The following is a 17,118-nucleotide window of genomic DNA, read 5'->3' on the forward strand; positions in this document are numbered from 1 at the left end:
ATTTTTTAATAAATCTGGGCTAATATTTAAGGCTTTAGGAAGACTTTAGAAGCTCACACAGATTCAGGGTAGCGTTGTGTCCTCCGTCCTGTGGCCACCCTTGCTGAGTAGGTGTTAAGTGTTGTGTTGGAAGCTTGACTTCAACAGAGTAATCAATTCCTTAATTTTGATCTCAGAACCAGCTTCTCTCTGATAGGTCTTCTTAGGCTAGGCTGACTCTGGATCATTGTGGACTGTAATTAATTCAGTCTTGCCCAGATCTGTGCTCCTTAACCAAGATCAGAACCTATTAGGGGAATATACTGTTGTCTTGTTGTATTTTATTTCTTATCATCTGACATTTTGCCACTGTTAAAAATGGGTGGATCAAGTGTGTTCAAATTAGTCTCCTGAAAATTAATATAGGATTATTGTTTAAGTATTAATTTATAAAAGTAAAACTAGAAGGATCTACCTAGCTCATTAAGTTAGAATTCATTTAACAAACTAATTTACTTGATTATATGCATATTTATTTAATTTCACGTTCTTACATGCTCTTAAGAGCATAATCATAGGACTGTTGTGTTATGATGGCTGAAAACTACTAAGACCTGATTCATATTCTTTATTCTCCCTTTGATAAATACATAAAACTAAGGAGAGGTACACAGTTTTTTTCTTTGAGCATTGGAAATTAGGAAGATTGTTAAGATCTGATAGCCACCAAGAGGAATTTTCTGCAGTCAAGGCTTAGATGAAGCCCTGAGATAGGTGACAGGAATTGGGAAGAGATAACTTAAGAGATTGCTATTGATTTGATAGAGAGCAGCCACCCACTCTTGTACCGGGCGTCATGTTCTAGGGCATTTGAGAGTGAGAAGTGCTGGGGAGAGGCCCAGCACTAGTACAGACTAGGGTTTGTAATCTTGTATTTGCTGGCAGGAGAAGAATTCCTGACCACCTTAGTTTAACTAGAAATGAGCACTATTATTCATTAATAAGATGATTAATAAGATGATCAGGAAGCAAAATTGAGAGCTTCTCCTCAAGCTAGCATGTCCATATGAAATAAAAGCTGCAGAACACTAGAAAGCTAACTATGGGTTGTGTACCAGCTTGAGATCAAAGAGGACAATTCTTAGAATAATTAGATTAATAGTGAATAGTGTTGTTAAGAGGTCATACACATTCATTATAGGAAAACAACTGTACTTGAATAGACCTCTCGTTGTACAGGGATGACTAAAGAGAAAAACAAACATAGGATCTACAAAAAGATCCTTCAGTGTTAGAGGGGAAGAACGTACAACACTCAGATTGGAAAGAAAGAACATACTTTTGAAAAAGTTGATGAAACTTCTAATTCTGGTGATATGGCAAACAAGATAACCTGAAAATCCTCCCATTACAATATCTGACAAAATTTGACATCCATTCATAAGAACTCTCAGGAAGCTAGGGGTGAAGGGAACTTCCTTAGTCTGATACAGAGCATGTATGAAAAACATATAGCTAACATCATACTTAATGGTAGAGATTGAATGCTTTCCCCTGAGGTAAGAACTAGGCAAGGATAGTTTTCATCACTTCTGTTCAGCACTGTACTGGAGGTTCTAGCTATTGAAATAAGGCAAGAAAACAAAAACCTAAAAAGTCTAGAGATCTGAAAGGAAGAAGTAGAATGATTTCTATTTGTAGATGGCATCACTGTTAACTATTAAAACTAATGCCTTTAAGGATGTGTCAGGATACAAGGTTAATATACAAAAATCAGTTGTGTTTTTATATACCAGCAGAAGATATTTAGGAAATGAAAATTTAAAAATTCCATTTATAATAAATTTAACAAAAGGTGTGCAAGACTTCTACACTGAAAAACTGCGGAACAGTGTTGAGAGAAATTTTAAAAAAACAGATATACACCATATTCATGGATGAGAGTACTTAATACTGTTAATGTCGTTAAAATGTCAATTCTCCCCAAATCGATCTAGCATTTCAATGCAGTCTCAACCAAAACTGGGCTGTTTTGTAGAAAAACTGATTCTAAAATTTATATGGAAATGCAGATGACCTAGAATAGCCAAAACAATCTAAAAAAAATACGAAGACCTTACATTACCTGTTTCTAAGACTTAACAATAAAACTACAGTAATCAAAATAATGTAATGTTGATGAAAAGATAGATGTGTAGATCAATGGAACAGAAGAGAGAGTCCAGAAACAGACCCACGCATCTGTGGCCAACTGATTTTCAGCAGAGTGCCAAAGCAATTCAATGAAGAAAGGAAAAGTCTTTTCAAAACATGGTACTGGGATAACTGGATATTCATAAGAGAAGAGATGAACATTGATTGACTCTCACCTCACACCATACAAAGACTAAGTTGAAATCTGTCATAGATCTAAATATAAAAGCTGAAACTATAAAGCTCCTTGAAGAAAATATAGGAGCAAATCTTTGCAACTTTGGGGTAGGCAAGGATTATTTTGATAAAAATCATGAACCATGCAAAAAAAATGGGATAATTGGACTTCATCAAAAAACTTTTGCTCTTCAAAACAAAAAGTCAACAAAAGAAAGTAATGTTAACAAAACAAAGTTTTCCATTCCTAGAATGGAAACCTAATCACAATACGTATATCAAGTTAGGATCCAGAATATAAAAAAAACTCTTACAGCTCAATAATGCAGAACTCTTATAAACAATCCAGTTAAGAAGTAAACAGTGCATTTGAACAGACACGTATTGCAAAAACAGTAGTGAAATACTATCTTTGCCCGTGAAATTGGAAAAGTTAATGATAAATCGGCATTGTTGGGCCAGAATGTATTCTCTCATCTCTTACTTCTTCACCTCTGCTGTCTACTTCCTATGTTTGATGAATGTTTGTGAACTATTGGTAATGCTAACATCTGTATCTGTATGATCTAGATTAATTTCTCAGCATTTTTTGGCCCTCAATTGCTCATGTCCTTGTCTTAGAGCTGTGCTGTCCTCTATGGTAGCCACTAGCCACACGTGGCTATTTAAATTTCAATTAGGTAAAATTAAATAAAATTAAAATTTCAGTCCCTCAGTTATACTGACCTCATTTTAAAAGCTCATTAGCTACATGTGGCTACCCTATTGGACAGTACAGATTATAAATATTTCTATCATAGCAGAAAGTTCTGCTTGACAGCATTGTCTTAGCGTCTGTGTACTCTGTCCTGAATTTTTTAGGTTTTCTGTAGCTCTTACTGACTTTCTTGAACTCTATTAAATTATAATTCATGCCATTTTCCATCTTGTACCTAAGAAAGCTGGCCACATCATAAGCCTCCCCTTTATCAGAGTGTGTGTCATCGCGATGACATCTTATCATGGTGAATAAGCAAAAACAAAGTATTGAATGAGAGCCATTTGTGATGGTATTATAAATATTATATATCCTATAAAAGCATTTATATTGTATTTCATTCTTTTAAAGGGAACACTGAGTGTCATATATCATTCTTCTATATATGTTAGTAATGTCATGTTTTAGGTGAATGAAAAAATAATTTGTCCCCTGAAATCTAGATAAAAAGATTTTGTTTGGGTTTCTATAATTACTACTGATAAGTTTGTCTAATTAGTCTAGATCATTTGCTGAAGTTGCTTAAAATGGAAAACTATATTATAGTTAATGAAGTTTAATATGAACTAGTCATTAAGATTTCTTAGATAATAATATTGTACTGGGGAACCTGAATTGACTTAAGTAGTTATGCAATGACTATTGATGTTTCTTATGTTTATATCATGCTTTCCCAATCAGACTACAAGCTTCTGGAGAGCAGGAGCCGTATCTTTATGATTTTTCCTATTTTATACAGCACTTAGCTCAGTGACTTGTTCTTAGTAAGTTCTTGCTACAGATTTATTGATTTGCTTTATTTTCTTCTATTGCTTATTGTGCAGGACAGAACTTACAAAAAGTGTGGTGCTCCCTGAATTAATAGAACTCTCTAGGGATGAAGGCAGCAGTGTGCGGCTTGCAGCTTTTGAAACTTTGGTTAATCTGCTTGACATATTTGATACAGGTAAGTCTTCATGTGGACACATCTTTGCTTCTGAAAGCAGTGTTTTCCCTTATGTTTTGTATCACTAATAAGGAGTAAAGGTAGATGCAGGCCTGAATTTCTTATGTTAAGCTATAGGATGAATGTTAAGCCTCCCTTCTGTTCTTTCTTTTTTCTGGTCCTTTCTCTTTTGGTGCCTTCTCTGCTGCCACTTTTACCCTCATGTCCCCAGTGCTGCTACGTATTCCACACTTCTCCCTTTTCTCTCATCAACATTTAACTGACCTGTGTATAGGCCTAAGAATTTGGCTTGGTAATTAGACTTTAACTTGCTCAACCAATTGACCCTAAGATAGATCTTGACTAAAACAATGTCTAAATTAATTTCCTCTCTTTAATATTTTAATGCTAGAAATCTCATGGCCACGAGAAGAGAAATTTGAGATGAGGTATTTGAGTGGGAATGGGTAAGGAGGTATTTCTTAGTGTTGTGCAAATCAAATCACAAAGACAATTCACTGCCCTACTGAGTGTATGACTACATTCTTGACCTATGTTGGACATTAGTTTATCAGTAAACGTTAACCGTATTGATAGAGTGAAATTTGGAAGGTAAATGTCAAGTACTCAGGTGCAAAACTCTATTGTGTACTAATAGGATTACATTTACTTGGATTTAACATTTTAACTGAACTAGGAGAGCCTCTTAAAGATTATTGCAATGTGGACAGTAATTATGTAGGGTTGTTACAGAATAATCATTTAGGCTATAGGATGAGCCAGAGGACTGAAAACTGCAATACCTGATGAACGAACGAATGAATGAATCTCCTTGTCCTAATAATGGAGCACCCCCAGGCATCCAAACTAGAAACCTTGTTGTCATCTCTACCGTCTTCCCCTTCAGCCGCACTTGCCGTTACTTGTCGTACCCAGTTCTTTCATACCTCTAACCTTTCCGTGTTCTCTTTCCTCTCCCTATGTTTTCTCCCTGCCCTCTATTTTTCTGCGAGCCAGCTTGTCCTTCACTGTCCAGTTCAAGTGCAGTTTCCTCTCTGACATCTTCCCAAATCCCTTATACCAGAATTGGCAAACAATGCCCTATAGGCCAGGTCCCACTGCCACCTGTTTTTGTAAATAAAGCTTATTGGAACATAGCTATGCCCGCTTGTTTCTGTATTGTCTGTAGCTGTTTTTATACTACAGTAACGGAGTTGAGTACTTGGTGACAGATAAACTGCAAAGCCTAGAACATTTACAAAAAAAGTTTGCAGACCCCTGCCTTATACCAACTATTAAAATAGTGATCACATTGTCTTATGATATTTTTTGTGTTTGGCTTCTTTGCTGGTCTGTTTCTCAAGTTCAGAGACCATTTATTATTCATGTTTCTGCTTCTACTTAATATAATGCTTGTTCTGTAAGAAATTCAATAAATGTTTGTTGAATGAACATCATTTAGTTAAAACAGATGTGGTAGTGAAATATGATGATGATAATAGTAATAACAATATACTAATAAGCCTGTTACAGCATTTTACTTAGTATTGTCAGACCCTTAATAAAATAGTGATTCGTTTCTGAAAGTTTAAGAGAACTATGGGAAATTCAGAGCGTATTTACAATCAAGAATTAAATATTGCTAATATATCAGCCTAAGCAGACATACTCAAAAAATCAATTAACTTTTTAAAGAAGAGCCATCTAAGAAGTAAAAGTGAGGAAATTCCATATACAGAACATATTATAAGCTCATTTAATTTCTATCAAAAATGAAATGATATAATGGGTTTAAGCCATAGCGTGGTATGAGATATATGCAAAAGAGAGTAAGAAACGTTTCTGTTTCTGCCACTCATCTATTTATATTAGTGGTATTAGGATTCTTTCAGTTATTCAGACTCAAAACCTCAATCATCTTAGCTTTTTAATTTGTACTCACTCTTTATATTCTATCCCCTGTGGCCTGCAGTGTAACGTCTAAACCCCTCAGCCTGGCTTTAAAGTTTTTGATAATTTCAACTCTCCTCTCACCCCTTCTTCACCACACACCTTCCAACATCGTTGTTTTGAGGTGTTTTCTATTACTATTGGCTAATAGTAATTTTTCTTTCTGGAATTTGTGTTATCTGTGTTAATTTCCACATGTGCAGTGTGAGCAACTAGATCTAAAGTATGTTTTGTTTTGTTTTGTTTTGTTTTCCAGATGACAGAAGTCAAACTATACTTCCCTTAGTGAAATCATTTTGTGAAAAATCTTTCAAAGCAGATGAATCAATTCTTATTTCCTTATCTTTCCATTTAGGAAAACTATGCCACGGACTATATGGTATGATATATCCTAAGAATTTCAAGATTATAGGTAGATTTTCCCTTTTTCTTCTACCTTAGCCACTAAAATTCAGCTCTTCAGTTGTAAAACCTATCCTTTTACGTGTGTAAAATCTTAAGAGATCTTAGAATTTTGGTAGCATAATTTAGAACACATTTAGGAATGACTTTTTCCCTGGTAGAATCTGTTTGAAAGAACAATGACAGAGTGAAGTAGGCATAGCCCTTTAAATTTCTGAAGATTTCGTATTTATGTATTAGTTGGTATATGATAATAGAAGCTTGGAATGTTAACTGTTGGTGCCTAGTAAGTATACCCTTATTAACCATTTGTTGAAAAATTAATATGTCATGTGAGAACTTCAGCTTGGAATGTAAAATAATACCCATGACTCTTGGCATTTAGAACATATTACTCAGTTCTTAGCTTACTATAATAATGTAAGCATCAATTAAGTTATAACCATCTAGCACAGTAAAACATTTTTTATGTGGATTGTAGACTTGTAATGGGTGGTTGAAAAAATGTATTGCAGTACGTAATGAGTTCCTAACTTCCTAAGATAATGAATGTGGAACCAGTCCATTGATCAAAACTATTTTGAGTTTACTTTGCCATCTTTCCGATTCAATTTTTAAGCTCCTTCTCTGCAGACACATATGCATGTCTTTTCTGCAGGCAATTTTAGAATATTTACCATGAGTAAATGGCAATAATGGCCACAGTATTATTATTGTAGTGACTTATTAGTGGTCTACAGCATGATACATGCTGCAGAAATTAATGCAGGCATAATTCCTGCATTGCATAGTTTAGACTATTGAAATTAAAATATTGTTAAAATTAACATAAGGTAAAAGAGTAGACCCATTAGATTTCTTCATAATAGTTACTCTTTCCTCATTGTTGCTTTTATTTATGATCTCTAACCATTTATTTAAATATTTGGTTCCACTTGTGTTTTTATTGTACTTTGCTTTTCTCTTTTTAATTTTAGTTTTCAATTAAAATGTTGAGCAAATGTTTTACGTTTGTTTTAGGAATTTTTACTCCAGATCAACACTTGAGATTTTTGGAGTTTTATAAGAAACTTTGTACATTGGGCTTGCAAGAAGAAAATGGACACAATGAAAACCAGATTCCACCCCAAATCCTAGAGCAGGAGAAGAAATATATTTCAGTACGGAAGAACTGTGCTTATAACTTTCCGGTAATAAATTATATATTTGTATCGACTAATTTTGATTGTAACTTAAAAATCTGTGAATTGATAGCATTAAGAAATATTGCCATATTTGACACTTGCTGCTTAGCATTACATCTGGTATAAATAGGAGGTACCAAGTAAATATTGGTGTAATTTATATTCATCTCTATGTATAAATTGGATTTATATGCATGCTTTTGGATCTTTCAGATATGATTTCTAACTAAATTATGATTCAGAGGACATGATTTCAATTTAAGTGAAATGATTATAGTTTTGGGTATTGATGCATGTTTTTCTCTCCTTCCCCTTCATCATCTCCCTTCCACCTCCACCAGGCCATGACTGTTTTTGTTGATCCTAAAAACTTCCACATGGAACTCTATTCTACATTCTTCTGCCTTTGTCATGACCCTGAAGTACCAGTCAGATACACTATTGCTATTTGCTTTTATGAAGTAAGTCTGAAGAAGTGATACCGCTTTACACTTGTTGTTAATTCTACCTATGTATACTGGATGATTTTTTGGTATTTTGTACACTTCTGTTTCCAGATTTATTGTAAAATATAGGCTCCATATCTCTTTCATATTCTAGTCCTAAGTCTTATTTCAGAATTCCTCTAATTCTCTTTTTCGAATGTTTACAAAATTCAAATACATAAATATATTAATTAATTTATCATTTATTAATACATCCATTCAATATATCTATACTGAGGGCTTACTTTAAGCCAGACATTGTGGTGTGGATGTGGGTGTTGCAGATTTGGAAGTAAAATCAGTTTTTACATGCTTTGTAATATTTATATTTAACTTTGCACCTATACTTAAGAACTTAAGAACAAATGGAAGATTGAGAGACAGATTATTTAAATTGGTTATTTTTACTGCAAATCGTGTTTCATGAGCATAGTTTTTATTTATTTATTTATTTATTTATTTTTTAAATAGAGTTGCATTTCTTTCTTTCTTTTTTTTTTTGTGAGGAAGATCAGCCCTGAGCTAACATCCATGCCAATCCTCCTCTTTTTGCTGAGAATGACCAGCCCTGAGCTAACAGCTATTGCCAATCCTCCTCCTTTTTTTCCCCAAAGCCCCAGTGGATAGTTGTATGTTATAGTTGCACATCCTTCTAGCTGCTGTATGTGGGACGCGGCCTCAGCATGGCCAGACAAGCGGTGCGTCGGTGCGCGCCCGGGATCCGAACCCGGGCCGCCAGCAGCAGAGCGCGCGCACTTAACCGCTAAGCCACGGGGCCGGCTCCGAGCATAGCTTTTAGATTCAGCTATTACAACAACTCTCCGTAATCTAAGAGCAAAAGTGAATTTAAACTTTTGTGGAGAATGTAATTAGTTTTTTAACCCTTGAGGTTGAAATTTGGGGCATGTTTCTTGAATGATTCCAGTTAAGTATGTGTATGCTATAGTTGCAGTAAAATATATAAACTATAATTTGTCAACTTCAAAACTGTCACATAAAAATTTCTTTATAAGTGACATAAAATATTTTCTTTCTTTGTAAGAGGTATGATAAATATTCTTATTCTCAGTGAGCATAATTCATCCCCTTCTTTGCACTGTGTTCCTACGTCAAAGCATTGTTAGATTAGCTACAGTGTGCAAGATATCCATAGCATCATTATAAATGTTCCTTAAGATTCTTCTGGCTGTTGGGTGATAGTCATTGCTTCTTTTGAATAACATTTTTTTTCTGGTATGAATGAAATAAATGTTCATTGTGCAAAATCTAGGAAATATTCCCTTTTAATGGTATAATTAATTAAAATAATTGCAATGTTGCACAACTAAGTCATCTTGGTAAATACAAGTATAGAAATATGCTTTTGGAGGAGGAGAGAGGACAGAGGGTGCTGGCCAGCTGAGTGAAATATTCGTCTCTAATGTGCATTAAGTGGGCGTGTAGGCTTGGTTACCATGCATGCTTGTATTTGTCTAGATCAGTGGTCTCCAGCGATGGTTGCATGAGATTAGAGTCTGAGTATGCGATATTTATGCAATATGAGAGTTTCTATTTATGTTTATTTTTATCTCATCCCTTTAATATTTCATTTTAATTTATGTTTCATAGTGGACATAATATGTTAGCACCATAAAAATAAACATATTGAAATATGTATACAAAAATATTTCACTGATGGGAATGAGTTTGGAAATCATTGGTCAAGCTACTTACTTACTGGCTGGCTAGTTTCCATATTCTCACAATCATATTATGTAGGTAGGCTAATAATGATACTCCATAAAATGGTTAGTCTAGGTTTAGCCTTTTAAACTATGAAAATCCACTGATGAATTTAAATTTTCCTAACAGCGTTAATGCTAGATTTTGATAATTACTTTAGTATGTTCTGACTTGATTCTTGTTTTTCAGAAAAATATTTTGAAAATATTTTCAACAAGTCAAAAACACCCTGTAGAACAAAGGTTTTTAAAACATTTTCTTTATCCAGGAACACTTTTTTCAAATAAAACCTTATGCAGAAGCCCAGTTAGTTTAAAAAAAAAAAAAGAAAAAGAGTGAATTAGAAACTGGTGAATCTACCATTGTGTTTGTCTGGAGGGAAAAAAAAACCCTGTTCACAAAGGAGCTGGATTAGTCTAGACTCTCCCAACTCCTTTCATGCTGATTGAAGTCTTTGATGGGCAAAGTCTTCAGTGTTTTGCTTGTGTAGGAATTCTCCCTATCCATGTGTCACTATGGACCTTCCATAGCACTTGCCCTTTTGGGAATCTCTGAATTGGGATGAATGCTTCTATGCTTGGGATATCCTGAAAGACCCTGTTGGCTGCTCTAAGCCTTTAAAATGTGAACTAGAGGCATCCATTATTGCTTGTGATATGAAAGTTATGACTGATAAATCCATTCTACACTTGCCACCCCGTGTATCCACACACTCCAGTATGTTATGAAGCAGACTAAAAAGCTGGTAATGTATGCAATGAATTTTTCTAGAAATTTAATTTTATATGCATATTGTAACCCAGTCTTGTTTTAGAAGAAGTATCTAACAAGGATGTGTTTTAAAAATTATTATTATAACCTTTGTATGTCTAGTAGTCTCAAATCTGAGAGACTTTATTGCTACATTTTAGGTGTCCAAACTTCTGAATTCTGGAGTATATTTAATACATAAAGAACTAATAACATTATTACAAGACGAATCGCTGGAGGTAAGGTCTTCTTGCTTTTTGGTTTTTAATTCTTTTATATAAAGTCCGAATACATCAATGCCTTTTTTTCCCCTCCTTCTTGGGAATTGCACGAACTCTTTCATCTGACTAGCCCCAGAAGCTTCAAGTCAATGTACCACTGTATCACAGACTGGAAATTTGGAAGATCTTTAAAAAGTATTAGGTTTTAAAGTATATATGTATATTTGTTTGTTAAGGAAAGTTTTGGAAATGCCAAAAAGTAGATAGACACAAGAGTACTTTTAGTTCCAATCACTGTTAATATTTTGTTTTATTTTTCATTTTCTATTTTTTCTATATAAAAGTTTTTATTTTACACAATTGTACTCATATGTTATGTCACATTTTATATCTTTTTTTTTCCCTCTTAGCATTGTTTGGGGAGTATACTTGTGAAGGCTTTGTAATACTTTATTTTGATACTATATTTAGTGTATCCTATTCACCTAAATGACTACTAGCTTGCCGAAGCTCAACTCATCAACGTTGAGACATCACCAAGCCTGTTACCTGACTTAAACTGCCTTTCAGAAGTTGGGAGGCAGTTTTTGAGCGTGTTTGTTGTGTAGAAGTAGCTGTCTCAGATCTAGACTACTGAACGATATCAAGACGCAGATGGGGCTGGCCTCGTGGCCAAGTGGTTCAAGTTCCATGCGCTGCTCCACTTCAGCGGCCTGGGTTTGTGGGTTCGGATCCTGGGTGCAGACCTGCTCCACGCGCCAGCCATGCTGTGGAGGCGTCCCACGTACAAAATAGAGGAAGACTGGCACAGATGTTAGCTCAGGGCTAATCTTCCTCAACCAAAAAAAAGAAGCAGATATACTCATCTCTTTTCGAAGGTAGTTTGATCAGGGCAGTTGATCATGTTTCCGAGACTTTCCAGCAAGAAGATGGCAAAGTAAGAAAATAGAAACCTCCAAAATGTTTGGTAAATAACACTATTTCTGTGTAGAAATCAACATGTGAAATAAACTAATCTAAGATTAGTAAAACATAGTAATCACCATAAGAGTAATCAATATCTCTATTAAAAGGTACTAGACGCTCTTATAGATCATCTTCCAGAAATCCTGGAACTTATGTCTACTGGTGGAGAAAGCAGTGTGCAAGAAAACAAGGTAAATGCCACGTATCAAAAAAGTTTCTGAACGTTGTAAGTGTTACCTTACTCTGCAGCGTTGTTGTGAGGAATCAATGAAGGAATGCGTGGAAAACATTTGAAGTAGTGTTTGCCGCTTATTGGGTGCTCGATAAATGTCTGTCAGAGTTTGAACAGCTTGAATTTCCTCTGCAATTCTTATACTACCATGATTCTTGCTTATTGTCCTTGGAGTTTACATTCATTTTCAGTTTTGATGAGCATTAATTGTTGTTTCAAGAATAGCAACTGGTGAGGACAAAAGGATAGGAATTTAGAAGGTCAAAGTTTGCTGACAGTGAAATAGAATACATTTTGCTTTAATTAGAAAGGTTGTGAGTCCCAGTGTCTATTTCCAAATTTTGTTTCCAGTAACCATAAATTTTACTCGTGGATTTTTAAAGAGTATTTGATTTCACCAGATAATTATCTCTGTGACAACTGAGATGCTTCCTAAGTTCTGAAATGAGCAAGAGTATTCCGCTCCCCAATGTATTGTAAGACTGAATAATTTGACTGAATGCTGCAATTGATTTATTTAATTATCATTGATTCTTTTGATGTGATTTCTTTTTCAGTTATCATCTCTGCCTGATTTGATTCCAGCACTCACAGCCGCCGAACAGCGAGCTGCAGCCTCTTTAAAATGGAGAACTCATGAGAAACTACTACAGAAATATGCCTGTCTGCCACAGATCATATCAAGTGATCAGATTTACTATCGTTTCTTACAAAGAATGTTCACAATCATGATGACAAATGTGAGCCCAACACTTTTTATCTTATTGTACTTTTGAACTTGCAGCTGATGTTGGAGTTACCAAATTCTTCACAGTCTCGAAATAGTACAACAAACTGAGTTTGTTCCATTCTGCCTGGAAGGATGTTCTCTTCCCAGGTCCCTGAGGAGGGAACTCAGTTTTCCCATTGCTTCTGCACTTTGCTCACCTTCTACCTAGCTGGAGAGAGGAGTGAACAGGTGGTACCTTTGTTTATATACTGCCAGGGAGAGGGTAAATAGACTCACTTCAGACTTGACACAGTTCTCCTCCAGAGGAAGGTTGTCAGGGTCGGTGGTCTCCACTGCAGAGTACCTCCTGCTCTGACATAGACCTTTTATATATCCCAGCCTCAGTCCTACCTCAACTATGCTGTTTTGTCAAGGCATCCCTTAAGCCCCTTAATATTAGTTTGTTACTTTTTCTTTTATACTACCTAAAGAGTGGCTATGTAAGAGATAAAGTTACACCAAAGCATGGATGCCCTACTATGGATGCTCTTAAACTAGAGTCAAAAGCAGGGGGTGAGTTGGTGGGGGGGGGGGAGTTGTACTCAACCTTCACCATACAGTAAGTTGTCTACCTTTTTCATAAAAATTTCCAGAGAGGATTATTTAACCCACAGTTCATTGTACATTTAAAATGGCATCTTATTACTGTTTGGTGAAGTATAAAAAAATTCCGCATAATGTGTATGTTTTAGAAACTGTTAAAAAAGTACTCTAAATTTTCATTCATAATAAAAGGGAGATAATGAAATCTGGTAGCCATCTCAAAAACCCAAAGTCAGTTTTAGCTTCAAAGATTAGAAAGAGAAAAAATGATATTATTGGTGTCATTTATAACTTAAGTAAAAAAAGAATAGGTATGTAAAAAGAGAAGTGATTTACAACACAGAATGTGAACAAAACACTTTTAAACCTGAGAGATTTATTTTATGTTTTCTTTTACAAGGAGGTAATTCCATACTTAAAAGGAGATACTCAATATTATAACACATTTTCAATGATCAAAGAAGACACGTGTATTCTGTTGCAACATTCTCTGGAGAAAAGAAAGATTTATATACTTGGTTCCATACCCAATGGTCATAATATTCATTCAATCATTTAACAAAATTTACTGAGCGCTTAGTACTTGCCAACCACTGTTCCAGAGGCCAGGAATACCATAGTGAATGAAAGAGACAGAGGACCTCTTCTCATAGAACCTTACATTCACTGGGGACAGGCAGTAAACAAACATACATATGTAGTGTGTCAGGGATAAGAAGTGCAATGAAGCAGAGTAGAGGGGAAGAAAGTGATGGAGGATAGTAGGATGCTATTGTGGATATCGTGGTCAGGAAAAAGTCCTCGCTGATCAAGTATGCTTTGTGCAGAGGCTTGGACAAAGTAGAGGAATGACCATGTGGACATCTGAAGGACGAGTGGTCCAGGCAAAGGGAGTAGTGAATGAAAGGCATGATACGGGGTGTGTTTGGTTGGGTGTGTAAGGAACAGCAGGGAAGCCAGTGTGGCGAGTGGTAGAGAGAGAGGAGGCTAGAGAGGTAGCTGGGTCCACAGCACACAGGCGCTTGAAGGCCGTGATGTAGGATCTAGACTAGTCTCTGATAGAGGGGAAATCTTTGGAAGGGTTTGAGGAGAGGAATGACATAAGCTAACTTTTTTTTTTCCTACTTTTGTTATGAAAAAATTTTAAAGATACAGACAGGCAGGGGAAATGTAATGAACTCTCATATACCCATCACATAGATGTAATGATTGTTAACATTTTGCCATATTCTTCTTTCTATTTTGTTGTGCTGAAGAATTTTCAGTTATAGATATCATTACATTTTATCTCTAAAAATTTCAATATTCGGCTCTATACAAGGACATTCTCCTATATAATCACAATACAATTTTATGTTTAACAAAATGAATAATTATTCTTTAATACCATTTAATATCCAGTCTATATTAAAGTTTTACTAGTTATCCCCCAAATGTATTTTACAGTAGTTGTTTTATTCCATGTAGGATCCAATTAAGATCATATGTTGCCTTTAATTGTGACATCTCTTAATTCTCTTTTAATCCACGACAGATTCCCTCTTCCCCCTTTCCTCACTTTTTTATGACGTTGAATTTTGGAACAGACTTAAGTCAGCTGTCTGGAATATTGCAACCCTGCATTTGTCAGACTGCTTCTTCATGGTGTTAACAGGTTCATCAAGTCTCTTGTAAACTGGAAGTTAGATCGAGGGGCTTGCTGAGTTGTAGGTTAAACATTTGGCAAGAGTACTTCATAAATGCTGCTGTATATTTTATATTGCATCATATCTGGATGGTTGTCACTCCGTAAATGAGCTAAGAGTTGGTTGTGCAGGGGGTGACAGCTCCGCTAGTCCACTGCAAAATTATGTTTTCTCCCTTGTGATCTGCAATGTAATTTGAAGCTGACGCTTCAACACTCTGAAGACCAGTTTCCCGTCAACCTTTTACCTGTGAGTTTTTGCATCCATTGATGATCCTTGCCTGAATCAGTTATTTCATTAGAACTTGCAAAAGAGTGATTTTAAAAAATTCTCTCATTTCTTCTACATTTTTGATGGCATTCTTCTGTGAAGAAATGCTTTTCTTCATCCACTTGGGCTGTTTGATTACCCTGAAATACATTTCCTAGTGTAAAGACAGGATAAATTCTTAATTCTTTCCCTCCATCAATTTTTGGAGCTAGGAGTTGGTGCAGTAGCCACTTCCAGTGGTGACAAATGAATATTGTTTTGGTTTTCTCTCTTTTTAGACTCATTTTTTTAATATTAAATAATGTTTTAATCAATTGCAGTCATTATTTGTGTGCTCTAATTGTCACAGCTTGAAGCTGCCTTTTATATGCTTTTGATATGATTACAATTTATCTTTGATTTCTGGCCCAAAAGGTAACTTACCTTGTATAATATAATATACTATGAGGTAGAAAATATACATATTTTCATATGACTAGTATATATGCATTTGAAATTCTATTAGTATACACACAATGAAAGAAAGGAGTAACATGCTTTTATTTAGTTCGTTTATCTAAAATTCATTTTTCTTAATTCCGCTGGTATTTCTGTTTATGTACATTTCTTAAATTTTCTGTTCTAATTTGTAGTAAATATTCTCTTCTTACATTCAACAGATTAAAAACATCACACAGAGTAGTACCCAATAGAATAAAAATAGCTTGTATAAAATGTGAGACGAGATAGCAGGCAATACTCTCTCAGCAAGGTTAAGTTGTATTCTGCTTAAATTTCAAGGATCCTCACTATAACAGTCTGAATCTTCAAGAATTGAATATTATGATATTTATATGTAAGTCAAGATGGTGAACGTAAATTTACACTGGACACAGTATACCTGGTTGAGAGATTTTTGTCTAATAAATAGTTTGAGCCCAAACCAGGTACAGATGGATGGTTGAGTTAATTTAGAGTTAAGCTTCTGCCCAGAAATTCAAAGGACAAAGGAGTTTAGAACACTGGTAAGAGTGATTGACATAGTGTCCCTTGGATTCTAAGCTCTATCTGTGTCATGGACCAGGGATCTCAATGAGTGACATTGAAGTTGAAGAGGCAGAAGTAAGCCAGAAGGATGAAGAGTATACCTGGTCGTGGAATCTCTAAATTTATATCTTGAAGTGGCACATTTTTGGTGATGTACTTGACACAGGATATGTTCCTAGCAAATGTTAGTTGAGTAAACGAGTGACGACATCCAGGAAACAGCGAAGGGAGTGGGTACTGGGGAGAATGTTACTAAGATGAGGTGGCAAGGAAATGAGAGTCAAATATAAATCAAATCTGGATGATTAGGAAATGACTGTTCCAAATTAAATTAACTTTGTGATGTGATGTGTTAGTTGATTTGCCTGAGTGATATTAACCTTAAATTATGAAGGCGCTTCCAGAGGGATATAAACACAGTGATTCAAGAGGCAGACAATACTGCTCTTACTTTTAGCCAATAACTTAAAATTGATTTGTGGGGCCAAATTATTCAGAATATATACTATTAAACTGGTTTAATTGTCTTTCTTACTTATTTCTTCAAGAACGTCTTACCTGTCCAAAAGGCAGCTTCCCGAACTCTATGCGTTTTTCTACGTTATAATCGTAAACAAGAACAGAGACACGAAGTCATTCAGAAATTAATTGAACGTAAGTAATCATTGTCTCTCATTTTGAAAGAAAAGAAGTAAATACACTGGTTGGCCTTAGTTAGATCTGACTTATTTAATGTATCATTTTGCCGTGAATAATTAGGCTGCTGTTAGTAAATATCTGGAGTGTGTTTGTATTTGAGTTTTATAGGTTATTTTTTTGGTTTGTTTTAGAAATCTTTGTGACAGGATTATATCTCTGATGAATGAGAGTAGTAATTACTCC

The 17,118-nt window shown here is 35.1% G+C and overlaps 1 protein-coding gene across 9 annotated transcripts in view; it reads left to right on the plus strand.

Annotated features, from left to right (window-relative positions):
* The window catches only part of PPP4R4 (protein phosphatase 4 regulatory subunit 4), a 221,834-nt gene that overhangs the window by 57,873 nt on the left and 146,843 nt on the right, over positions 1 to 17,118 (plus strand). For all 9 annotated transcript variants that reach the window (XM_087448007.1, XM_087448005.1, XM_087448006.1 and 6 more), the window contains 8 exons: positions 3,931 to 4,052; positions 6,238 to 6,360; positions 7,404 to 7,573; positions 7,909 to 8,028; positions 10,686 to 10,763; positions 11,819 to 11,902; positions 12,501 to 12,683; positions 16,785 to 16,890. In XM_087448007.1, coding sequence (XP_087304133.1) covers positions 3,931 to 4,052; positions 6,238 to 6,360; positions 7,404 to 7,573; positions 7,909 to 8,028; positions 10,686 to 10,763; positions 11,819 to 11,902; positions 12,501 to 12,683; positions 16,785 to 16,890 — 986 coding nt within the window. The remainder of the gene's footprint in view (positions 1 to 3,930; positions 4,053 to 6,237; positions 6,361 to 7,403; positions 7,574 to 7,908; positions 8,029 to 10,685; positions 10,764 to 11,818; positions 11,903 to 12,500; positions 12,684 to 16,784; positions 16,891 to 17,118) is intronic.

The sequence above is a fragment of the Ceratotherium simum genome, chromosome 24, assembly GCF_057802395.1.
Source record: "Ceratotherium simum simum isolate JZ-2026a chromosome 24, ASM5780239v1, whole genome shotgun sequence".
Classification (NCBI taxonomy): Eukaryota; Metazoa; Chordata; class Mammalia; order Perissodactyla; family Rhinocerotidae; genus Ceratotherium; species Ceratotherium simum.